Source organism: Mytilus edulis, chromosome 1 (assembly GCF_963676685.1).
Source record: "Mytilus edulis chromosome 1, xbMytEdul2.2, whole genome shotgun sequence".
Taxonomy (NCBI): domain Eukaryota; kingdom Metazoa; phylum Mollusca; class Bivalvia; order Mytilida; family Mytilidae; genus Mytilus; species Mytilus edulis.
In genome coordinates this window covers 99,526,481-99,547,978 of record NC_092344.1, presented here as the reverse complement: position 1 = coordinate 99,547,978, position 21,498 = coordinate 99,526,481, and the positions used below count along the sequence as shown (strand labels likewise).

At 33.1% G+C, this 21,498-nt stretch overlaps 1 protein-coding gene across 5 annotated transcripts in view; it reads right to left on the bottom strand.

Moving 5' to 3' along the window:
* The window catches only part of LOC139497986 (uncharacterized), a 62,600-nt gene that overhangs the window by 10,904 nt on the left and 30,198 nt on the right, over nucleotides 1-21,498 (bottom strand). For all 5 annotated transcript variants that reach the window (XM_071286249.1, XM_071286259.1, XM_071286264.1 and 2 more), the window contains exons 2-10: nucleotides 20,643-20,763; nucleotides 17,826-17,924; nucleotides 16,919-17,016; nucleotides 10,392-10,517; nucleotides 9,289-9,363; nucleotides 5,072-5,186; nucleotides 4,130-4,387; nucleotides 3,333-3,365; nucleotides 1,481-1,563 (exon numbers count right to left, since the gene is read on the bottom strand). In XM_071286249.1, coding sequence (XP_071142350.1) covers nucleotides 1,481-1,563; nucleotides 3,333-3,365; nucleotides 4,130-4,387; nucleotides 5,072-5,186; nucleotides 9,289-9,363; nucleotides 10,392-10,517; nucleotides 16,919-17,016; nucleotides 17,826-17,924; nucleotides 20,643-20,763 — 1,008 coding nt within the window. The remainder of the gene's footprint in view (nucleotides 1-1,480; nucleotides 1,564-3,332; nucleotides 3,366-4,129; nucleotides 4,388-5,071; nucleotides 5,187-9,288; nucleotides 9,364-10,391; nucleotides 10,518-16,918; nucleotides 17,017-17,825; nucleotides 17,925-20,642; nucleotides 20,764-21,498) is intronic.

The window sequence follows — 21,498 nt, the reverse complement described above, 5'->3', positions numbered from 1 at the left end:
GACAATCTTGCTAAATTTTGATTCACAAAATTGAATCTGATTTTACTTAATGTCTAAAATATCATAAATTATGATTATGTGGTGCATTACGTTTCTTAATTGTAATATATTGCGGTGCGCTCGAGAGCGTACTTTTGCAAAGTTAAAAATATAACATTGGAGAGCATGAACAGAACAACAGGTTACTGTTAACGTTGCAAGAGGAAATTGCAACATAAGCTTGATGTCAACTACATAAGTTCATGAGCGAGTGCTGTTGTTAATTTGCAAGTGTAAAGTAACGCGCTAAAAATTAAGTCTATGAAAAAGTAAAATACAGAAAAAGACAAAGAAAAGAAAAAAAAAAATTCTACTTATGGTGCCGTCGATTAATTTGAAAAAATTCCTGTACTATTTTTGTAAAATTCCACAACAAAGGTTTGACAAATGTATTCAGGTTTTAAAATCAATAACACAGACTATACCTAAATGTTGACAGAAAGATAACTGTGCATTCATCAATAAAATGTGCAAAAATGGGGGGATAATCCACTGGTTCCAATGTGAGAATCTATATAAATTTACTGCCAGTGCTGCTGAAATCAATTAAGCTACTGTTACTTTTGTGCAATTAGTTAAAACAAACATTTGTAAGGGTTCCGCGGAACCCAGTGTCTTGCCTACTTTTGCTGTTTATCACACACTAAAACCAAATGATGAAAAAAAACCAATAAAACTATTCCTCTCGATGCTATCTTTTGATTGTCAGAAGCTTCTATCCAAGTTTGGTAAAAATCCAGGATAGTTTAAGAATCTTAAAAATGTTTTAAACACTTTAAATGCAGACTGTATGTTATGTTAACTGGAAGAAAAACTAAGTCCATCTATAAGTAAAATACAGAAAAAATGGAATTTTATTTTTACAAAATTTACCTCTGGATACTATCTTATGATCATAGACCAGCTTCTGACCGGGTTTGGTACAATTCCATGATAGTTTAAGAATGTTATTAAAATTTTGACCGCAGAGTGAATGTAATGTTTCCTGGCAGAAAAAAACTAAGTCCAGTCCATTTACAAGTAAAATAAGGAAATAATGGAATTTCATTTTTACAAAATTTACTTCTGGAAACTATCTTATGAACCAGAGGCGGATTTAGGGGGGGGGGGGGTTGCACAGGGGGCCCGCTTATATATGGTTGCTTATATAGGGAATAACTGAAGCGTGACTGGAGCGCCCCCCCTCCTTTAGTCAGTCAGTGGGCCCCAACTTATGAAAATTTCTAGATCCGCCAGTGTGAACATAAATAAGCTTCTGGTCAAATTTGGTAGAAATCCAGGATAGTTCAAGAAAGTTATTAAAATTTCAAAAACTTTTACCACAGAGTGAATATTTGTGGACGCCTACGACGTCGACAACGACGCCGACGGAATGTAGGATCGCAATGTCTCACTTTTTCGACTAAAGGCTAGACAATAAAAAGAACATAAGTAGAAATACCTTGTGTACAAGTCCTGAATTGTAGCATTATCATATGTAATAAGTGTAGACTCATCTGGAATTGTTAAATGTGTATCATCCATCTGCAATAAACGACGAAAATGATAGTTAAAAATATCAATTCTAACTTTTTCAAATTATGAAATAATGGCAATTTTTATTAAAATAATATTTATAACAATAGATTTTATAAAGGTATGTAATAACAACTGTAGACCAGAAATATACACTGCAAGTCAACCCACCAAAATCAATTGTTTAGATTAATTTCAAATTTAAGAAATGTAAACGAAGCAACCAAAAGTATTAGTGTGAACATCATATCCAATGGTCAGTAAAGGTGTTGCCTAAGAGAGTTGCAATCGCAAATTTCACAATTTAGAAACTAAAACTTTAGAAAAATGGCAATACTAACAAAACTTTAGAAAAATGGCAATACTAACAAATCAAGATATGTCATTGTCGACCAAGTTAATGTTGCTACATCTGATCGAAATTAAGGAAACTATAGCGAATTTCTAAATGACATGTTGTCGGTTATTTTCAATTCAGTGGTTTCAGTTCGATGGATGGGTGACGTATTGGTTTTAGGGACTTTTAAAAAAAAAAAGATTGGAGATAATGAAAACAATAAAAAAAAAAAGCATTCCTTTAAAAAAATAATGCAGTTAATTTATTATAGATTTCAGCAGATGCTATCGCTAAATATGCATCTAGCAAATTATGTATACCATTTATCATCCTTTTGGTTAAATGGAAAAATCCATGTTTGGCTAAAACAAAAAATTGCTTTGATAAAAAAATAAATGAAAGGTTTACAATGGCATTATGTCTGAGATACTTTAAAACTTCACTGAATTCAGTCCAATTTAGGTTCAGCGTATTTATTATGGCTATATGATGCCAACCTCTTTCACATGCATGGCATAGTAAATGTTTCGCAAGGAGAAACCCAAAAATATTTTTGAGAAAAAATATAATATGACAGCTGCACCAAACATGTACCATCAGGTACAAAAAACATTTAAAAAGTTTAATGTGAATACCAGATGTCTTCACCTCCCGTTTGCAAGTTTGCCAATGTCATTGAGTTTTTATGGAAGGTTCAAAATCATTCAGAGCCAATAAACTCGTCATAGATACCAGGATTGAAATTTTGTACGGACAAACGCGCGTTTCGTCTACAAAAGACCCATCAATGACGCTCAAATGAAAAAAAAAGAAAAAAAGGCCAAATAAAGTAGGAAGTTAAAGGGCACCGAGTACCCAAAATTCCTAAAAGTTTTGCCAAATACAGTTAACTTAAGGTAATCTATTCCTTGGATAGAAATCCTTAGTAATACATGTACGTTGTAATGTTCAGAAGGGTTAATGAATATGTAACACTTGTATATTGTTGAAGCCAGATATTTACTTCTAAGTACCTTTTCTGGTTTGAAAGTAATGTTGGGTTGCTGCCTTATCGATCGATGTATATTCCACATTTTGTGTCACTCATATACATTTAAGATATTAATGTGCTACCAAAGAGTCCGATTCGATTGATGTCTATTTCAGTGGTAGAGCTCTACGTTGATTCGTAAAACTCCATAATAAAAACTATTCACCTCATTTTTAAGGGAGCGGGTGCCACATGTGGAGCAGGATCTGCTTACCCTTCTGGGGCACCTGAGATCACCCTAGTTTTTGGTGGGGTTCGTGTTGCTTGTTCTTTAGTTTTCTATATTGTGTCATGTGTACTATTGTTTGTCTGTTGTTTTTTTTTCATTTTAAGCCATGGGGTTGTCACTTTATTTTCGATTTATGAGTTTGACTGTCCCTTTGGTATCTTTCGTCCTGTTTATAAACAAACCTTTTTAGATGTATCCCTGCAGTCTTTGTGCATCTAAAACATAAAAGATGAATCTGAATGTGAATATTGAAGAAAAAATCTTACCATAAAGCTTACATTATAATCAATAAAACTTAAAAATCTGACGACCTGGAAATGTGTCTTTTCGTTTATTTGTATTTATATTTTGTGTGTATCTAAGCACTTAAACTGCAAAGCATAACAAAACAAAGACAAGGGAAATTCTAAATATTTTAATTTTTTTAAAGATGTTTATGATTGACAGCGTATTATATTTGAACCTAGTTTCTGATGATAAAGTTTTGTAATTACAGAAGGCAAAACATCGAATTCTTATTAAATTACACGATAAGGATAACACTCCTCAACAAACAAAATTATATTTTCAGAATATTTTCGTTTGACTTGATTTGTTTAGTCTTCTCCTTCTCCATTATGGATATTTTAATAACATTGTCGATTATAATTTTTATAATTTCAGATATTCTTTTACATGTAACGTTGTTAGTTATTATTTCAAATATCCTTTTAGAATTGTCAGTTATAATTTCAGATATCCTTCCAACATTGTAGGTTAAAGTTTAAATATATTTTAAACATTGTAGGTTGATAAAGGTTACATATACTTTAAACATTGTAGGTTATACTTTCTGATACCTTTTTGACACTGTCAGTTCTAATCTTTAGGTTTCTTTTTCCTTAAAACCAAGTGATGTGTTAAAATTGTACGTTTTCTATGCGGTCGATTTTATAAACGAATTTTCAATAATTTTATATAGGTGAAAACAAAATCTTACAAAATGTAAATAAATACATCCAGTTAAAAGTCCATGGGCACAATTCCATTCTTCTCTTGACCAAAATAATCTAAATCCTTCCTCATAAATTGACCTGTAATGACGTAAGGCGGCTTTATAGTCTATCCTTCCTCCTGACATGTAGTTCGTCCGTATCAAAACCTGTTGAAATTTTTCTAAAACAGCGGACTTTAAAATTGTGTCCATGACTTGCTTTGTTATAGCACCAGCGTCGATGATAAGAATATCTTCTTTTCCCTGAGAATAAAAACAATTCATATGAAGATTCATAATAAAATGTAAATTTTCAGGACGTAGGGGCATAAGAACTGTTCAACATGAAGTGTCATAAAAAATCTTCACCATGAAGTTTAATAAGAAATGTTTATCATGAAGTGTCATAAGAATTGTTCAACATGAAATTTTATAAGAAATGTTCAACATGAGGTGTCGTAAGAACTGTTCAACATCAAAAGCCATGAGAAATGTTCAACACGAAGTGTCATAAAAAATGTTCATCATGAAGTGTCATAAGAAATGTTCAACATGAAGTGTCACAAGAACTGTTCAACATGAAGTGTCATTAGAAATGTTCAACATGAAGTCTAATAGAAACTGTTTAACATGAAGTGTCATAAGAATTGTTCAACATGAAGGTTAATAAGAAATGTTCAACAATAAGTGCAATAAGAAATATTCAAAATGAAGTGTCATAAGAAATATTCAACATGAAGTGTCATAAGAAATGTCCAACTTGAAAGATCGTGAAAATGTCAGAATCAGTTCTAAGTAGAACTGTGATAATACATTGTAGGTAGAACTGTCAGGATCAGTACATAAGTTATTCTACATATTGGTTTAATATTTTACTCTTTATTATTAATACTACTCTTTTATATTTAGAAAAGCTTTCATCATAATTAGATTTCATGTAAAACTTACCGTTTTTGATTTGAGTTTATCGAGAAGTTGCGTCAGATCCATCTCCTGACCTGTTGATTCACTGATCTTTTTTTGAACTACTAACTGTTTACTTAAAGTCCAACCTGTGTTTTGTCTGAAAAAAAATGCTTCAATTTTAATGACCAATTATCACATTATGAATTGTTTATGACTTATGATCAATCTTAGTCGTAAGTTTGTTTTTGACAGTGGCGGATCCAAAAATTTTCATAAGTGGGGCCCACTGACTGCCTAAGAGGGGGTCGATTTCGTCACGCCCCAGTGATTCCCTATTTAAGCAAGCAAATTTTTTTCCTTGCCCATCCCCCTCCCCAAATCCGACTCTGTGTGAAATCGACTTCTGGTATCTTTGGTGAGTTTTTATAGCCCCCGGTTCGATGTCACTGCAGGTGGACGTTACGTCTTCGAGGGTTTTACCGACTCATAAGTCAGAACTTTTTGACAGAAAATATCATTGATATGCTAATGTTCTGCAAATTAACTGTTCAGGAAATATTGAATTGTTTGAAACACTTACGGTTTCCTACCCCAGGCATATATTGCCTGAATCATATTTGGTACAACTTTTCGGCTTTGGATGCTCTTCAACTTTATATTTGATTTGGTTGTTCAACTGTTTTGATTCGAGCGCCATTGGTGAGTCTTATGTAGACGAAACTCGCGTCTGGCATACCAATTTATAAGTCTGGTATTTTTAATGAGAATTTCAACTACCATGTCGATGCCACTACTGGTGGACGTTTCATCCGCGAGAGTATCATCAGCTCAGTAGTCAGTACTTTTGGAGAGACAAAACATACCGTTGTAATATTTATTTTCTGTAAATAACTGTTTGAAAAATGTTAAATAATTCGAAGATTAAAGTTTTTATTCTACTCGTAGGAATAGATTTTTTAAGTCACTGGACATGACCAAGTGAACAAGCTTTATTTACCGCATCCAGTTTATGGATGAGGATGCAAATGTATACAAAAAATTCAATGATATGGCATCACATCTTATTTATTTGAATGGAAATATGGCTAACTTTGAAACTTTTGTTGAAGATCATGAAAAGAAACTAAACTGCACACAAAGAAAGTTTGTAGTTGTATAATATTTGTGCTAAATAGTAAAACAAGATTTGACCAAACCATTATATTCATTGATTTTATTTATAGCAATGGATTGGTTGTTATATTTAAATCCCACTGTTAAATGTAGCTGCAAACACAAAAATAGCAAACCAAACAAAATAAATGAACGCTATCAATTTCAGTCTCTTTTTGAGCTCTATTTAGGTTTGAAAAAAACAATATCTATTTTAGTTTTGTCTAAATTCAATGTGTAAGAGGAAACTACCTTTGTCGCCACTTTGATTTGACTTTTTTTTTTCTACTTTAGATTTGAAGTCCTTTGGCCTTTTCTGTTCAAATTATAGAAACCAATTATTGGCAATGAAGATAAATACATCTTGAATTATTATTCAAAATTCGCAGAACCGAAGGGTCGAATGGGGCATAGAAGTAAAGTCATCCATGGACTTCGCCCGGCAGTAAAATTAACTAAAATGGGGCGTCCGCTTGGGTGTTTAGGATTTATGTATAGGATATAGTCACTTTCGTTTGGATTGGGATCGGTAAATCAGATTTTGACAAAATGTTAGTTTCTTTTCTATGGAAATTATTGTATGCATATCGTGGGCGATTTTTTTTTCGTCGCTTAGCATTATAATTTTCACTGTTATTGATATAAGTTAGATAAGTCGTACAAATCTAATCTTGAATTTCATCCAAATTCTTTTTTAATTTTCAGAACACATTTTAGAAATTTAAATGTAACGTCACTTTTGGCGTTGCAATGACTGGCTAACACGGCTGTGATTTTTGTAATGTATTCGTTTTAATTATATAGCTATTCACCACTTTAATCATGTATGTTTGTTCCGGACCATATCAGTATTTAGACCATACACGTATGGTCATGACCATATGGTAGCAATACACAGTTAGGAAAAAAACTTAAAATTGACAATCATAATTTTTATTAGTCCAAATAATTATGACATCTTGAAAGGCTTTTATATTTTTTTTCTTTGACGCCTTACTTCGACGTCATAATGCTGAAGCCGCCATTTTCGGTTGGACTTTGAGAGCAATAAATTATAGACCTATGGACGGTACAGCTAGGAAAATACGGACTGTCAAACATATAAATGGCCTATAAAACATGTTAAAAACAATCTAAATGTTCATATGAACCCACTAAGAAGGCTATATTACTCCTCAATTATCTAAAATTCAATTTTATTGTACAAAAACTTTCATATTTAAAACAATCACCATGGCCATAATGCGAAACTAAACTTCTAATCGTGTATTGCTACCTATGCGTATACTCATTTGGTTATTAACGGACATGACCATATGAGTATTTGGACCATAAAGGTTATTTTTTTTTCAAATTAAATTATAAACGTTTCAATAATAACAAACACTTAATCTAAAAAAAACAGTGATGGTTATACATGAAAATTTATCAATTTTATAATCCAAAAACTACGTAAAAGTCAAGTATTGGTGTCATAGTTAGTTTTCATCGCTAGTTACATTCTTGTATGTAGGCTTGGTGTGACATTCACTTCCAAACGGTATATTAGCTTTTTTGCATTTGCAAGAAATTTGTGCACGATCCTTTTTAGTTACACCTTTTGTTTGCGAGTGAAAAGCTAGCCTTTTTTGCAGCTGTGTACAGTGATACCGAGGTCTTTGGTCATTCCGATGTCTACCGTATGACCATGTTTTTAAGAAGATCTCAAATATCGTAAAATGACTGCAATACACCATATTCACCAGACAACTTAAATAAACTATGTTACTTTCCAGTGAATTCATGTGTAACAGTTTATTAGGAATTTTTTGGATTTTTTTTAGTCGACATACATGTATTGCCATTCACTCGTAATAACAAATCGGTAATGACCATCGGTATCAAATGTGTTTACTATGAATTTGACAATTAAGTAAAATTAACTATATGAAACTTTTTATTTTTATTTAGCTTATCTTTTAATCATAATATAACTTATATTTTTATTATAATGTAATAATACAATTACTTATATATATATATATATATGATAGCGTCTTTTTAATGACCGTTCATACCATATGAAGAGTTTCGAAGTATTAAAAGTAAACTGTAACAGAGTGTTAATTACCCCGACCATATGAGTATATACCCATATGGTCATGACCATACGCGTATGGTCCAAATACTCATATGATCTGGAGCATGTCTATTATATATTCATTTAATTAATTTTACTGTTTGCAAAACTATGTATTATTCATGATAATAATTATGTTTTTGTCCCAGGCGGATAACCCTGGCTCACAATTTTTTGGAACTTTTGGTCCTCGGCGATCTTCAACTTTGTAGTTATGTTATGGCTTCTAAGCTTTTTTCATCTGAACATAGTTTTGTGTGGACGTAGCGCGAGTATGGCGAATAAAAATATTTTTTAACCTGTTACCTTTTGATGGCTATTATTCGTTTGTTTCTCTGTCCTATATTTTCTCCCATTTATTTATTGTAGCCCTGTCGTGTAATGTTGTCATTTGAATGTTATAATTAACACTGCCATTAAAGCGGGAGGTTTGGTATGCACAAAACCGGGTTCAACCCATCATTTTTTCATAAAATGCCCTGTACCAAGTCAGGAAAATGACCATTGTAACATTATAGTTCGTTTCTGTGTGTGTTACATTTCGGTGTTGTGTCTCTGTTGTGTCGAAGTTCTCTTATATTTGATACGTTTCCCTCAGTTTTAGTTTGTAACCCGGATTTGATTTTTCTCTATCGATTTGTGAATTTTGAACAGCGGTATACTACTGTTGCCTTTATTTAGCGCACAAACAGAAAACTTTATGTAACTTTGATTCTAAATACATTACTTAAATTCTAAACCTATTCCAAAATAAGGAATTTTTGTTATTCTGATCTGCGAAGGTGAAAATTTTAAGACTATCGTCAGAGAAATGATTGTAAAATAGACTTAAGCAAAGTCTGAATATCATTTCTAATATTTTATTTAATTCGAGTTGACAAGTTTTAAACTTTTATTTACACTCAGCAAAAATATTCATCACATGTAAATAACTTGTTGACCTTTCGAGAAATCAAGTATGACTACTTTGATATATATCTATACATACTTTATACTATAGCGTTCTACATTTGCATTGAGCTTCAGTCTCACACTCTTCTCGTTCACATCATCGTTGACGGGACTGCAACAACAAAAAATCAAAACGATTCACAAAAAAGCAATGGAACTATTGAACATCAGAAATACTTTGGCAATATCCGTAACGTTTTAGTTAAACGATTATAGAATAGTCTTTCTTTTTTATGTAAAGATTATTAGCCCTGCAACATTTTTCAACCTGACCTTCTCAGTTGCAATTAAAATCAAAGTCCAGAGTCCAGGGTAGAATAAATTGCTTCAACTGCAAGCTTCTAATCTTACAATTACTAATAGATACGTCAGGTACAACATTAAGTGATAAGTTATTAACATTTTATTATACTCAACTCATTAGCAGTCATAGACTGTAAGGCCGAATTGGATATTGAAATACGGTTAGTTGAACTGTCACAACCGTCCACACTATTGCAGGAAACAGCTTTTTAATTCTTACTGTAAATACCTTTGTTATTGTAGTATCAAAATAATATAGATTATGTTATATCATGATTTTTTTGTTTTTGTTATCAAGCACGTAAAAAATCCACCTCTGCATGTCGGTCTAACATACAGCAGTACACGTTCTTATCTACATCGCTTTATATTTTAACACGGTCTAAAGCAATGAACAATCAATCAACCAATCATATGTTACCCCTGTAACTCCAATAAAAAAAAACATCACTAACGATCTGATTAAATCAGAAATTTGAACACTATTAACCAATGCTAATAGTTTGGAAAAACAACTTTCATCGAAATTGCCCATTGAGTATGTATTATGTTATATCCTTTGAGGTCTATTCAGTCATATTTATAAATGAAAAGTTAACAAATATTTGAATTTTGAAAAAAAATATTTTCTCCTCATTGAATAGATCACCTACGCTGTATTTGACAAAACCTTTCGAAATTTTAGGCAATCAATGCTCTACAATTTCGAATTTGATTGACCTTTTTTATTTGTTAATTCGAGCGTCTTTTTTTAGACGAAACGTGTGTATGGCGTACAAAATTATAAGTTTAGTATCTTTGATAAGTTCCCCCTCCCTTCCAAATTCCTTTCCTAACCTGATAGCATATATCATTGTATTTGCATTGGGTGTGTAGCATCCACTTTGACAAAAAGTCCATCCATTCTGAACACTTCCGTGACGGCCGTGCAGTGGACAGTATGTCTGCAATGTACTCCCATATCTATAATATAATAAAATCACAAATTAGTATAGGTTAAGGTAGCACAATACAAAGATTTTTTCACTCCCATTCGGACAACTTTTAACTGATGTAATTCATTTCATCCCTTTTTTATATTTTATAAATGAGGTACCAAAAGAAAGAAGAAAGATTAATTTTTCAAATTGTGATAATTTATTATTATGTAATTAGTTGCTATATTGTTATGTCCACACTTGAATGAATTTAGCGTCTTTGTTCTTTATAGCATCCCATAATATTTTATAGATTCTTGTACAACACAGCTTGACCTCCAAAACGGTGTCTCAGATTTCCAAAAATATCAATAGAACAAATTTTATACCAAATTGAATTTAGTAGTCTCTTATGAATTGATGTTGCAAAATTCATTGAAGATTTTTGAGAGAATGAAATACAATAGGAAAAATCTGAGACACAGTTTTGGAGGTCAAACTGTGTTGTGCAAGAATATATAAAATATTTTAGGATGCTATAAATAACAAAGAAGCTAAATTCATTCAAGTATGGCAACTAATTACATAACAATTAATTATGTCATAATTATGTCATAATGAAATTATCACAATTCGAAAGATTAATCATTCTTCTTTCTTTTGGTACCTCATTTATGAAATTTAAAGTAAGATGGGTGAAATTACATCAGTTTAAAGATGTCTGATTGGGGATGAAAAATCTTTGTATTGTGCTACCTTAATAAAATGTACCACTTATAAAGGTTGAAGATAAAGAGATGAAAGAAAGTAATACATTTAAGTTAAATATACATTTGCAACCTTTTGGTGATCGTGGCAGTACTTTAAAGCAGCTGAACACTAGTTTTAGCACTTAAACATAATGTATATAGTCCGACAAATGAAGTCATGATCAGATCCTTACAAGACAGACGAATATTCCTTACATACATAAATGTTGTCTATTATAGTAACTTTATTGAAAGGCTGTCGCGATATCATTTAGATGTAAATACGTGATAGAGGTCAGGAAACGTTAATAATTTTATTTTTAACATACGACATTCAGTGGCATCAATTACCCTAGATAACAATTCCTAGTCGTTTAATTTGTTCAGTCTAATTATGTTCGGGATATTCAGAAGTTGTAACTTACTTATTCACATCAACAACATACTGAAAAGAAACTGAACAGTACTGAATTGACTGTAAGTGAATTGTCTTAACAGTACTGAATTGATTGCAAGTGAATTGTCTGAACAGTACTGAATTGACTGCAAGTGAATTGACTAAACAGTACTATATTGACTGCAAGTGAATTGTCTGAACAGTTCTATATTGACTGCAAGATAATTGTCTGAACAGTACTATATTGACTGCAAGTGACTTGTCTGAACAGTACTATATTGACTGCAAGTGAATTGTCAGAACAGTTCTATATTGACTGCAAGGGAATTGTCTGAACAGTACTATATTGACTGCAAGGGAATTGTCTGAACAGTTCTATATTGACTGCAAGTGAATTGTCTGAACAGTTCTATATTGACTGCAAGGGAATTGTCTAAACAGTACTATATTGACTGCAAGGGAATTGTCTGAACAGTTCTATATTGACTGCAAGTGAATTGTCTGAACAGTACTATATTGACTGCAAGTGACTTGTCTGAACAGTACTATATTGACTGCAAGGGAATTGTCTAAACAGTACTATATTGACTGCAAGGGAATTGTCTGAACAGTTCTATATTGACTGCAAGTGAATTGTCTGAACAGTACTATATTGACTGCAAGGGAATTGTCTGAACAGTACTATATTGACTACAAGGGAATTGTCTGAACAGTACTGAATTGACTGCAAGGGAATTGTCTGAACAGTACTGAATTGACTGCAAGTGAATTGTCTGAACAGTTCTATATTGACTGCAAGTGAATTGTCTGAACAGTACTATATTGACTGCAAGGGAATTGTCTGAACAGTACTATATTGACTGCAAGGAAATTGTCTGAACAGTACTGAATTGACTGCAAGTGAATTGTCTGAACAGTTCTATATTGACTGCAAGTGAATTGTCTGAACAGTACTGAATTGACTACAAGTGAATTGTCTAAACAGTACTGAATTGACTGCAAGGGAATTGTCTGAACAGTACTATATTGACTGCAAGTGAATTGTCTAAACAGTACTATATTGACTGCAAGGGAATTGTCTGAACATTTCTATATTGACTGCAAGGGAATTGTCTGAACGGTACTATATTGACTGCAAGGGAATTGTCTGAACAGTTCTATATTGACTGCAAGGAAATTGTCTGAACAGTACTGAATTGACTGCAAGTGAATTGTCTGAACAGTTCTATATTGACTGCAAGTGAATTGTCTGAACAGTACTGAATTGACTACAAGTGAATTGTCTAAACAGTACTGAATTGACTGCAAGGGAATTGTCTGAACAGTACTATATTGACTGCAAGTGAATTGTCTAAACAGTACTATATTGACTGCAAGGGAATTGTCTGAACAGTTCTATATTGACTGCAAGGGAATTGTCTGAACGGTACTATATTGACTGCAAGGGAATTGTCTGAACAGTTCTATATTGACTGCAAGGGAATTGTCTTAACAGTTCTATATTGACTGCAAGGGAATTGTCTGAACAGTTCTATATTGACTGCAAGAGAATTGTCTGAACAGTACTATATTGACTGCAAGTGAATTGTCTTAACAGTACTATATTGACTGCAAGGGAATTGTCTGAACAGTACTATATTGACTGCAAGGAAATTGTCTTAACAGTACTATATTGACTGCAAGGGAATTGTCTTAACAGTTCTATATTAACTGCAAGGGAATTGTCTTAACAGTTCTATATTGACTGCAAGGGAATTGTCTGAACAGTTCTATATTGACTGCAAGGAAATTGTCTGAACAGTACTATATTGACTGCAAGTGAATTGTCTAAACAGTACTGAATTGACTGCAAGTGAATTGTCTAAACAGTACTATATTGACTGCAAGGGAATTGTCTGAACAGTTCTATATTGACTGCAAGGGAATTGTCTGAACAGTACTATATTGACTGCAAGTGAATTGTCTGAACAGTACTGTATTGACTGCAAGGGAATTGTCTTAACAGTACTATATTGACTGCAAGGGAATTGTCTAAACAGTACTATATTGACTACAAGGGAATTGTCTTAACAGTACTATATTGACTGCAAGGGAATTGTCTTAACAGTTCTATATTAACTGCAAGGGAATTGTCTTAACAGTTCTATATTGACTGCAAGGGAATTGTCTGAACAGTACTATATTGACTGCAAGGAAATTGTCTGAACAGTACTATATTGACTGCAAGTGAATTGTCTAAACAGTACTGAATTGACTGCAACTGAATTGTCTAAACAGTACTATATTGACTGCAAGGGAATTGTCTGAACAGTACTATATTGACTGCAAGGTAATTGTCTGAACAGTACTATATTGACTGCAAGGGAATTGTCTGAACAGTTCTATATTGACTGCAAGGGAATTGTCTGAACAGTACTATATTGACTGCAAGTGAATTGTCTGAACAGTACTGTATTGACTGCAAGGGAATTGTCTTAACTGTACTATATTGACTGCAAGGGAATTGTCTAAACAGTACTGAATTGACTACAAGGGAATTGTCTGAACAGTTCTATATTGACTGCAAGTAAATTGTCTGAACTGTTCTATATTGATTGCAAGTTAATTCTCAAAACAGTACTATATTGACTGCAAGTGAATTGTCTGAACAGTACTAAATTGACTGCAAGGGAATTGTCTTAACAGTACTATATTGACTGCAAGGGAATGGTCTTAACAGTTCTATATTGACTGCAAGTGTATTGTCTGAACAGTTCTATATTGACTGCAAGGGAATTGTCTGAACAGTACTGAATTGACTGCAAGGGAATTGTCTGAACAGTTCTATATTGACTGCAAGTGAATTGTCTGAACAGTACTGAATTGACTGCAAGTGAATTGTCTAAACAGTACTGAATTGACTACAAGGGAATTGTCTGAACAGTACTATATTGACTGCAAGTGAATTGTCTAAACAGTACTATATTGACTGCAAGGGAATTGTCTGAACAGTACTATATTGACTGCAAGGGAATTGTCTTAACAGTACTATATTGACTGCAAGGGAATTGTCTTAACAGTTCTATATTGACTGCAAGGAAATTGTCTTAACAGTTCTATATTGACTGCAAGTGAATTGTCTGAACAGTACTATATTGACTGCAAGGGAATTGTCTGAACAGTACTATATTGACTGCAAGTGAATTGTCAGAACAGTTCTATATTGACTGCAAGGGAATTGTCTGAACAGTACTATATTGACTGCAAGTGAATTGTCTGAACAGGTCTATATTGACTGCAAGAGAATTGTCTTAACAGTTCTATATTGACTGCAAGGGAATTGTCTTAACAGTTCTATATTGACTACAAGTGAATTGTCCGAACAGTTCTATATTGACTGCAAGGGAATTGTCTGAACAGTTCTATATTGACTGCAAGGGAATTGTCTGAACAGTACTATAATGACTGCAAGGGAATTGTCTTAACAGTACTATATTGACTGCAAGTGAATTGTTTGAACAGTTCTATATTGACTGCAAGGGAATTGTCTTAACTACTTTATTGACTGCAAGTGAATTGTCTGAACAGTTCTATATTGACTGCAAGGAAATTGTCTGAACAGTACTATATTGACTGCAAGGGAATTGTCTGAACAGTGCTATATTGACTGCAAGTGAATTGTCTGAACAGTTCTATATTGACTGCAAGGGAATTGTCTTAACAGTACTATATTGACTGCAAGAGAATTGTCTGAACAGTACTATATTGACTGCAAGGGAATTGTCTGAACAGTACTATATTGACTGCAAGTGAATTGTTTGAACAGTTCTATATTGACTCGAGGGAATTGTCTGAACAGTACTATATTGACTGCAAGGGAATTGTCTGAACAGTACTATATTGACTGCAAGTGAATTGTCTTAACAGTTTTATATTGACTGCAAGGGAATTGTCTTAACAGTTCTATATTGACTGCAAAGAAATTGTCTTAACAGTTCTATATTGACTGCAAGGGAATTGTCTTAACAGTACTATATTGACTGCAAGGGAATTGTTTGAACAGTTCTATATTGACTGCAAGTGAATTATCTGAACAGTACTATATTGACTGCAAGGGAATTGTCTTAACAGTACTATATTGACTGCAAGGGAATTGTTTGAACAGTACTATATTGACTGCAAGGGAATTGTCTTAACAGTACTATATTGACTGCAAGTGAATTGTCTAAACAGTACTGAATTGACTGCAAGGGAATTGTCTGAACAGTACTATATTGACTGCAAGTGAATTGTTTGAACAGTTCTATATTGACTGCAAGGGAATTGTTTGAACGGTACTATATTGACTGCAAGTGAATTGTCTTAACGGTACTATACAGTTGGGATCCCCTAACATGTTTAATCCCGCCACAATATATAGGTATGTGTCTGTCCCAAGTCAGGAGCCTGTAATTCAGTGGTTGTCGTTTGTTTATGTGTTATATATTTGTTTTTCGTTCATATTTTTACATAAATAAGGACGTTAGTTTTCTCGTTTGAATTGTTTTACATTGTCTTATCGGGGCCTATTATAGCTGACTATGCGGTGTGAGCTTTGTTCATTGTTGAAGGCCTAACGGTGACCTATAGTTGTTAATGTCTGTGTTATTTTGGTCTTTTGTGGATAGTTGTCTCATTGGCAATCTTACCACATCTTTTTTTTTATATTAACAGTATTAAATTGACTACAAGTGAATTGTCTTAACAGTACTATATTGACTGCAAGTTAGTTGTCTAAACAGAACAGTACTGAATTCACTTCAATGAATAAGACTAAAAGATTGACTTAAAGACTAAACATGACTGAATATTTTATTGCTCAAACTTTTCAGATGATGTTATTAAGATCAAGTTGACCGTTGAGGACTAAAATTCATTCACTAGTGAATGCCCCGTGTATCACAACGTCTTTTTTTCAATTTATCAATATCATTTAGTTAAAAGAACCTTTGTGAGCACTACCCCACATTGTCACACGGCAAACAAAATCTCACCAGATTCCCAAGTTCAAAGACACATAACTCCTACAAAAGTCAAATGATAAAACAGTGGATATGCACATTTACATACAAGTCCTCATTAACTTTCCATTTTAACCAATAATTTCATAGTTTCATATAATAAAATTGAGAATGGAAATGGGGAATGTGTTAAAGAGACAATAATCCGACCTAAGAGCAGACAACAGCCAAATGCCACCAATAAGTCTATCTATATTTAAGAGCATAACCTGGACAGTTCTAAATTAATGTTAATATAGTTTGGTCAAATTTTTTCACAAACCTTTTATATAAACATGCGATAACATTGTCTGGTAGTGTAGAAAACAGTTCTTCTGATGGAATAATGAATTGTCCTTTGTTGTCTAGATATGATTCTACCTAAAACAATATTTTTTCTATATATTGTTTAAAACTATCTCTGTGGTTAGCAAAATGGGCAGTGAAATCACATGACTTAATTAAAAAAATGTAGAAAGTAGTGTGCTTGTGAGACTGCCGTTTTCCTCGATTTAAACATTCTTCTGGACTTATGTCACAAGAATAAAATTGAGAATGGAAATGGGGAATGTGCCAAAGAGACAACAACCCGACCATAGAGCAGACAACAGCAGAAGGTCACCAACAGGTCTTCAATGCAACGAGAAATTCTCGCACCCGGAGGCGTCCTTCAGCTGGCCCCTAAACAAATAACAAATAAACCAAAGACTGGAAATTGATGTCGCAAGGGAATTATAATTTCTTCTTAAAAAAGTCAACTTCACCTCATTATTTGAAGTGAACTTTGATGTCATTCCTTCTTTATCATATTGTTGTTTCCTTGTAGTTTCTTATTTTCACTGTATTTTTTATATCCTAAGTTTAAACAGATTTTATTTGAAGTTCTGTAAATAGTTACCTTTTTACGAGTTTTCTCGTTGGAATTGTTTTACATTGTCTTTCAGTGCCTTTAAAAGCTGACTATGCGGTATAGGCTTTGCTCGCTGTTGAAGGCCGTACGGTGACCTATAGTGGTTAATTTCTGTGTATTTTTGGTCTCTTGAGGAGAGTTGTTTGATTGGCAATCATACCACATCTTCTTTTTTTATATGTAAACTCAACATCTGATTGCATTCGTTATTTCTTGATGTAAACTGAGTATTTTTGTTGGCATTGACGATCAATAAAAAACTAAATAAGTGTCGTCTTACTGTAGCTAGACAATGTTTATCTCCTTGTAATTGATATTTGCGAACTTCATTTTCCTTTATTTCTGTAACGTCGTTTTTTGAATATATAAAGTTGGCTGTCTGCAATAAACGAATATAAAAAATATGCATATCATTCATTTAACATGTATTTAAGGAAAGAAAATGAAGATAAACAGAAACAAAAAGAAGCAATTTACTGAACGTAAATAATATAATCTAAGTAATAATAATCTATGATGAGTTTATTCGGGACCTAAATATACAGAGGCTTGTTCAGGATTTTTAAGACAAATAAGTTCTCATTTATATGAAAGCCAAAAAGAACAAAAATGTTGTGCCATTCTAAAGTTTCTACTAAATGTTCGGGTGCTCAAAAATTGACACTGGAAACGCTTTCTGTTTACTTTCTCTTAGTCAGAGAATACCTGTACTTCATATGTGATAACATGTAGATAATGACCAAAAGCTAACTGAACTATTTCAGATGACAGTTATTCCTTACAATCAATTAATAAACCAAATTGTAATGAAATAATTATCATTTGCCGTTACTGTGGAACAAATTCTAAGACTGAAAACTTTTCTTGTCCCCTTAATGATGTCAAAGTCATGTATCAGACATTTCAGAAAACATTTACTCCTCACTACCAACCAATCAACCAAAACACGTATATGTTGACCTATATGTAATATTACAGTGGAACATACCTCATCATGAAAACACTTTCCACTGATGCATTAAAATGGGGTAAAGACGACTTCTTAAGATTCACTATAACCACTGAGGTACATGACTAAACAATCTCCTTGTAAATGGGATGTGCCAAATCTAAAACAATTGCATACCAAATACCTGTGACTTATTATAAGTCGTTCACTTTAAACAAACCTGAACACAAACATTAACTTGTTAACTATGTAAAAAGTTCAAAGTCAATGAACTATGAAGAGGGTTTGGGGCTATATAATCTGCATGGAAACGATACTTGCAAATGCCAATACATTTGCATATTACCAAATATTATTGACTTAACATTAGTGGTTAATCTTAAACTGACCTAATCACAAACTAATACATGTAAACAAAGCAAAAGTTTCGAAGTCAATGGACCATGACTGGGTGGGCGAGGCCGAATAATCTCCGTAGAAATGAGATGTGCCAATGCTTAAACAACTGCATACCAAATATCATTGACCTACCACTAGTGGTTCCCCATAAACTGAACTTATCACAAAATCGCCTGCACTGTAACCGGCGCGCTAGACCACACGACCACCTGGGCTTCAAAATGAAGCTTTCGGTGGCCGGGTGTTACCTTTCCACGTCAGTTTCAATCTAGCGTCGTACTACAGTAAAATTGAGAATGGAAATGGGGAATGTGTCAAAGAGACAACAACCCGACCAAATAAAAAACAACAGCAGAGGGTCACCAACAGGTCTTCAATGTAGCGAGAAATTCCCGCACCCGGAGGCGTCCTTGAGCTGGCCCCTAAACATATATATACTAGTCCAGTGATAATGATATATAAGGCATGGAGATATTATTTTTACAGATCAGCTAAATTATTTATAGTAAAGGATCCTACAAATTAATGTAAGATACAGTCACAGAAAATAATTATATTTATAAGTACGTCTGAGCCAGTGACAACTCTACAACAGATTTATCAGCAATCAGCAGTGATGGTGATGCATGGCTGTGTACATTATAAATATACAACTCGTCTAAACATCAACCCAACAATGTTAGATCTGTAAATTTGCTTTTGCAAATTTTTTGTTCTTCCCTCGCAGGGATTCGAACCCATGCTACTGAAATATCGTGACACTAAATCGCCTGCTCTGTATCCGGTGCGCTAAATTGAAAACTACGTTCAAACCTATGATTGCGTTGGATAAAAACCGCAATTTTTATACATGTGCATGTAAAACAAATTTCGTTGCAGAAGGGTCTTAATACAGCACAAACAACATTTTCCAAAAGACCAAAAAAGTGGAAAAGTATATTTTAACAAATCGCATTTGACTAATAAAGTGTTGACACATTGATCAGGAGCACTTTTTGGATGTTCTTAACCTTGCTGACTGCCATTGGCGATTGCCAAATAAAATTGATCAAAAGATGTAACAAAATAGATCTTAATATAACTTTAATATTAAACAGAAAGCAATAAACTTGTGGCCAAGATGTTATGCCACAAACATAAGGTGTCAATATTTTTTTTTGTACACCAGATCCGGATTTCGAGAATAAATGTCTCTTCAGTGATTTTAGGGATCGAAACGGTATTTGGAAGTCCATATTTTATCTCAATTTAGGATAGACTCTTGAATTTAGAGAGTCAAAAGTATGATGAACTTAACGGGGGGGAAAATTAAAATTAAAAGTATGATGATATTAACTGGAGGGAAAATATGATACAAGCCCAAACGAAAAAATATGAACATGTCTAAATGGAAAACTACGTTCAAACCTATGATTTCGTTTATTTATATGTTAACTAAGCAAATTTTAAAAGTCAATAGACAATGACTGAGGGGGCAGGGCCAAATAATCTCCATAGTAATGAGATGTGCCAATGCTTATACAACTGCATACCAAATATCATTGACCTACCACTTGTGGTTTACCATAAACTAGATCTAATCACAAACAAATACATTGTTGACGACGCCGCAGATGCCGGAAACAGCATACATATGTCTCGCTTGTAGACTCCGTCAAGGCGAGACAATAACTTACTGGTATTATATCCTGTAAAAGTAATTGCAATCTTTTATTTTAGAGTTATATAATTTCTTTAAAATATACATACACTGTCTGTTTCATCTTTTTTGTTGTCAAATCCGATTGGGAAATATATGGCAGCTAGAAGTGCAGCAGATATAACGCAGACAAGAGTGAATAAGGAAAGGCACGGCCGTCTTGCCATATCTCTACAAAGTATAATCATTAACATATAATAATTTAAAAGGCTTGCCATAACCCTACAAAGTATAATCATTGATATATAATTAATTTAAAAAAAAAAATAAGTTACCGACAGAAATAAAATTGTCGAAATCTTATATGATGAAATATATATCGAGACAGAGGTTGTTTTTTTTTTATAGCAGAATTAGTACGGTGACCGAGTAAGGAAAAGTCGCTTATTTAAGGAGTTTAATTGTCATTCGGACTATACGGCTATAAATCACAGTATTGGTAGTTCAAAGGTTAAACTTAACATTTTGACTTGTCAAAATATCGTACGGTGCAATTTTTGTAAAATGGGCTTTGAAGTACGTTAATTAACTTGAACGAAAAATCGACTAAGAAAAGTTTTGAGGTCAACATTGTAAAATAACATCCGTGATATGATTTCTGTTATTATTTACATTGTTGAGCAAAATTAATTCGTTGTTAAAGAGTTTTTGTAAAAGTTAAACACTACGAATACTTTGCATTTAATAGAGTACGTTCCAATTTAATTTCATGATTTTTTAACGCAAAATGTAAAATAATTAACATTTATATGTTATTTCCTACATTTATACCTTTATTAATCAATAATATCAAATGCATTTGTCTCAGAAGCACTATTTCAGCAATTCAAGCCAGACAAAATTCATAACGCTCATATGACGGAGCTATTCGAAGCTCATATACAGCCTCATATAGATACATATACG